At 32.7% G+C, this 2,656-nt stretch overlaps 1 protein-coding gene across 1 annotated transcript in view; it reads left to right on the forward strand.

Moving 5' to 3' along the window:
• Positions 1 to 2,656, forward strand: part of LOC106476172 (sodium bicarbonate transporter-like protein 11) — a gene marked incomplete at its 3' end in the record, with an annotated part of 21,074 nt that overhangs the window by 15,742 nt on the left and 2,676 nt on the right. The window contains exon 3 of the mRNA XM_013936840.2: positions 1,701 to 1,901. Coding sequence (XP_013792294.2) covers positions 1,701 to 1,901 — 201 coding nt within the window. The remainder of the gene's footprint in view (positions 1 to 1,700; positions 1,902 to 2,656) is intronic.

Consider the following 2,656-nt stretch of genomic DNA (forward strand, 5'->3'; position numbering starts at 1 on the left):
TTACCTAGGATTCAGTAACAGTAGCAAACAAAATAACAATTCCAGGAGGACTACGCTGAACCTGACCCTCCCTGGTCCAATACATGTACCGAATCCCGAAGAAGATTACAAGTACACCATAGTATGAAAGTTTTACAGTGGTACAGTCTTACAAGATACACAGTTGATTTATTTGTTATCCTGTGTCTGCTGCAGGAATCGAACCTCCAATTTTAGCATTATAAGGCCTCGGTCTTACTGTTTTGTCACTTGAGACCAACGCGGAACGTGTCGATAGATTTTTGCTTTGAAATATGTTATATTTAAAATTATTCACGAATAGAAAACAATAACTTATGCCGTCATGAGCCGTTTATTTAAATGTATGATATACATATATATGCCAAGAAAGTTTCGTTTCCAAAAACACACACAACATATATCTTGTTCTCTCAAAGGTCAGACATCGTATATTATTTGTCAGTTCGGACAAAAAATGTTGAAACTTAACAGAATGCTGGAAAAGGTATGATGTAAGAAGCGTGATGCAACTGATAACTAACTCCTGATCTTTGAGAGTGATAAAATGAATGCTCACATAATAAGCTATTTGCGCCGTTCTCTTCAGACGAGTCGAACCCAAAATTTAGCTGGGGACAAAACGTTTAGAAAGTTGTTCAAGTTGTGGTTGTTTCATTAATACAAATATACTCAGTCGTATATATTATCGGCTATATTTTAATTGAAGACTTTGAAGTAACATCTTCCTACCAAAGTATTATAAATATATTTTAAGTAATGACTTCTTCTTACAAAAAAAATAAAAGGTCTTGTAAATAAAACTTTACTTTTGGTGTCTGGCCAATTAGTACAGTTTCTGTAAGTTTGTCTACAGTTGAACTCATCTGATGTGTTTGTTGTTGGCAGTTACCTAAATATCTGATTATGGTACTCATGTACGATAATATGAAATAAAATTTAATCGTTGTTATAACTATATTTCTGAGAATTGTGATGTTATATTAGCTTAACTGGTTCTATACGTGTGTATTACAACTATCTTTATCATATAATGGCCTTTTTTTGTTGTCAGTTAAGCCTAAACAGTGTTATACAAACTCTTTTGTTTGAAATAAAGCCTAACTTTTGTCATACAGAGATATCTTGTCATGTTATAAGTAAGCCTAGACAGTGTTATAGAAACTTTATTTTGTTTCAAATTAAGTCTAAATTTGTCATACAGAGGCATCTGTTGAGAAAATAAATGTTACTAATAGCCAAATTTAAAATGTATTTTTAATATTTGCTTAATCGAAAAGCCCAACGCGGATATGGAACCCAGAATGTTAGCTTTCTAAGCCCTCAAAGTTACAAAGCCACCCGAGACCCAGTCAGAAGCGGTACTTTGTACTGAAAAATACATGTTTCTGAAATCTTCATTTGAATTAAAGGCTTGGATAATTTAACAATTTCCACAATCAAATATTCTGAAGTCTTCAAAGTAATCTTGAAGATCAAATATTGGAGTACAATATATTTCCCATGGTTTCTTGCTACAACTTTACATTAAATTAGGAATACATGTTCTCAAAGTGAGAGTTCCAAAAAAACTTTTATTAAAATAAAACATCCATGAAATACTTTGAAATTTAAATTTTATATACATTTTACGGCTGAGAAATATTTTCTCTACAGAAAGATGTTTTCCTCTTTCTTCTCAGAAAGGGACAAAGAACGCCCTGGAAACCGGAAGAACTTTTTCCACTATATTTGCAGACATGGAGTTTCGACAACGCCTCCTGGAGGTGCATAGTGAAGTCGATTTTAACAATATCTTGTTAAAACATGCCCAGGATTTGGCAAACGAACAAAGCAGTCAGAATAAACGCCTTGGAAACAACGAGAACGAAGTTGATTACGAGGTACGATAAAACAATTAACGCCTTGCAACCAATGAGGTTGGAATATATGACATAAGCAGTTAAAAAAGTAATTACTAAAAAACTATATTTTATATAAAATATACGCTGACAATGCTCTGGTGGTATTAAGTAATAATAGAAATTAATTTTATATTGCGCCGAGTAAAATAATATTGTTTGGTTTTTTTAAATCCTAGAATTATTGATGTTGTCGTTTGGATCCCATTAACTTTTAAATATTTTTTTCTAAACCATTTGTTTATCGAATTTCTTATGGGTCCATTACTTTGTTGTTAGAGAGTTCCTATATAACAACATACAAGTCACATAAGACAAACGTACGCAATTTTGGAATTAATTCCACTAATCGCCTTTGGAATACCCTATTTTACTTAAAAATGACTGTTCTAGACTTTTCGGTCAGTTTTCAATGTGTCTTGTATCAGGCGAAACGTAAGATTATCCGATTTAATCCAATATGCAAGGGCCCAGCGGTAGTGTTAGTATTAACCAAGTTAATTACCAAATACAAGTTTTATTGTTGAATAATATTAGAATGCAAATATCTTAAACGTAATTTGACTTAATTGAATTAGTACAGGTAATTTTCTTCTGTACCCAGATTGCGCTACTTATAAGGAAAGTCACAGCATTAGTCCTAGTGATGTATAGTGTTTTTTTGTTTTGAATTTTGCGCAAAGCTACACGAGGGCTATCTGCGCTAGCCGTCCCTAATTTAGCAGTGTAAGACTAGA

This window comes from Limulus polyphemus, unplaced genomic scaffold (assembly GCF_000517525.1).
Source record: "Limulus polyphemus unplaced genomic scaffold, Limulus_polyphemus-2.1.2 Scaffold9964, whole genome shotgun sequence".
In the NCBI taxonomy this organism is placed as follows: Eukaryota; Metazoa; Arthropoda; class Merostomata; order Xiphosura; family Limulidae; genus Limulus; species Limulus polyphemus.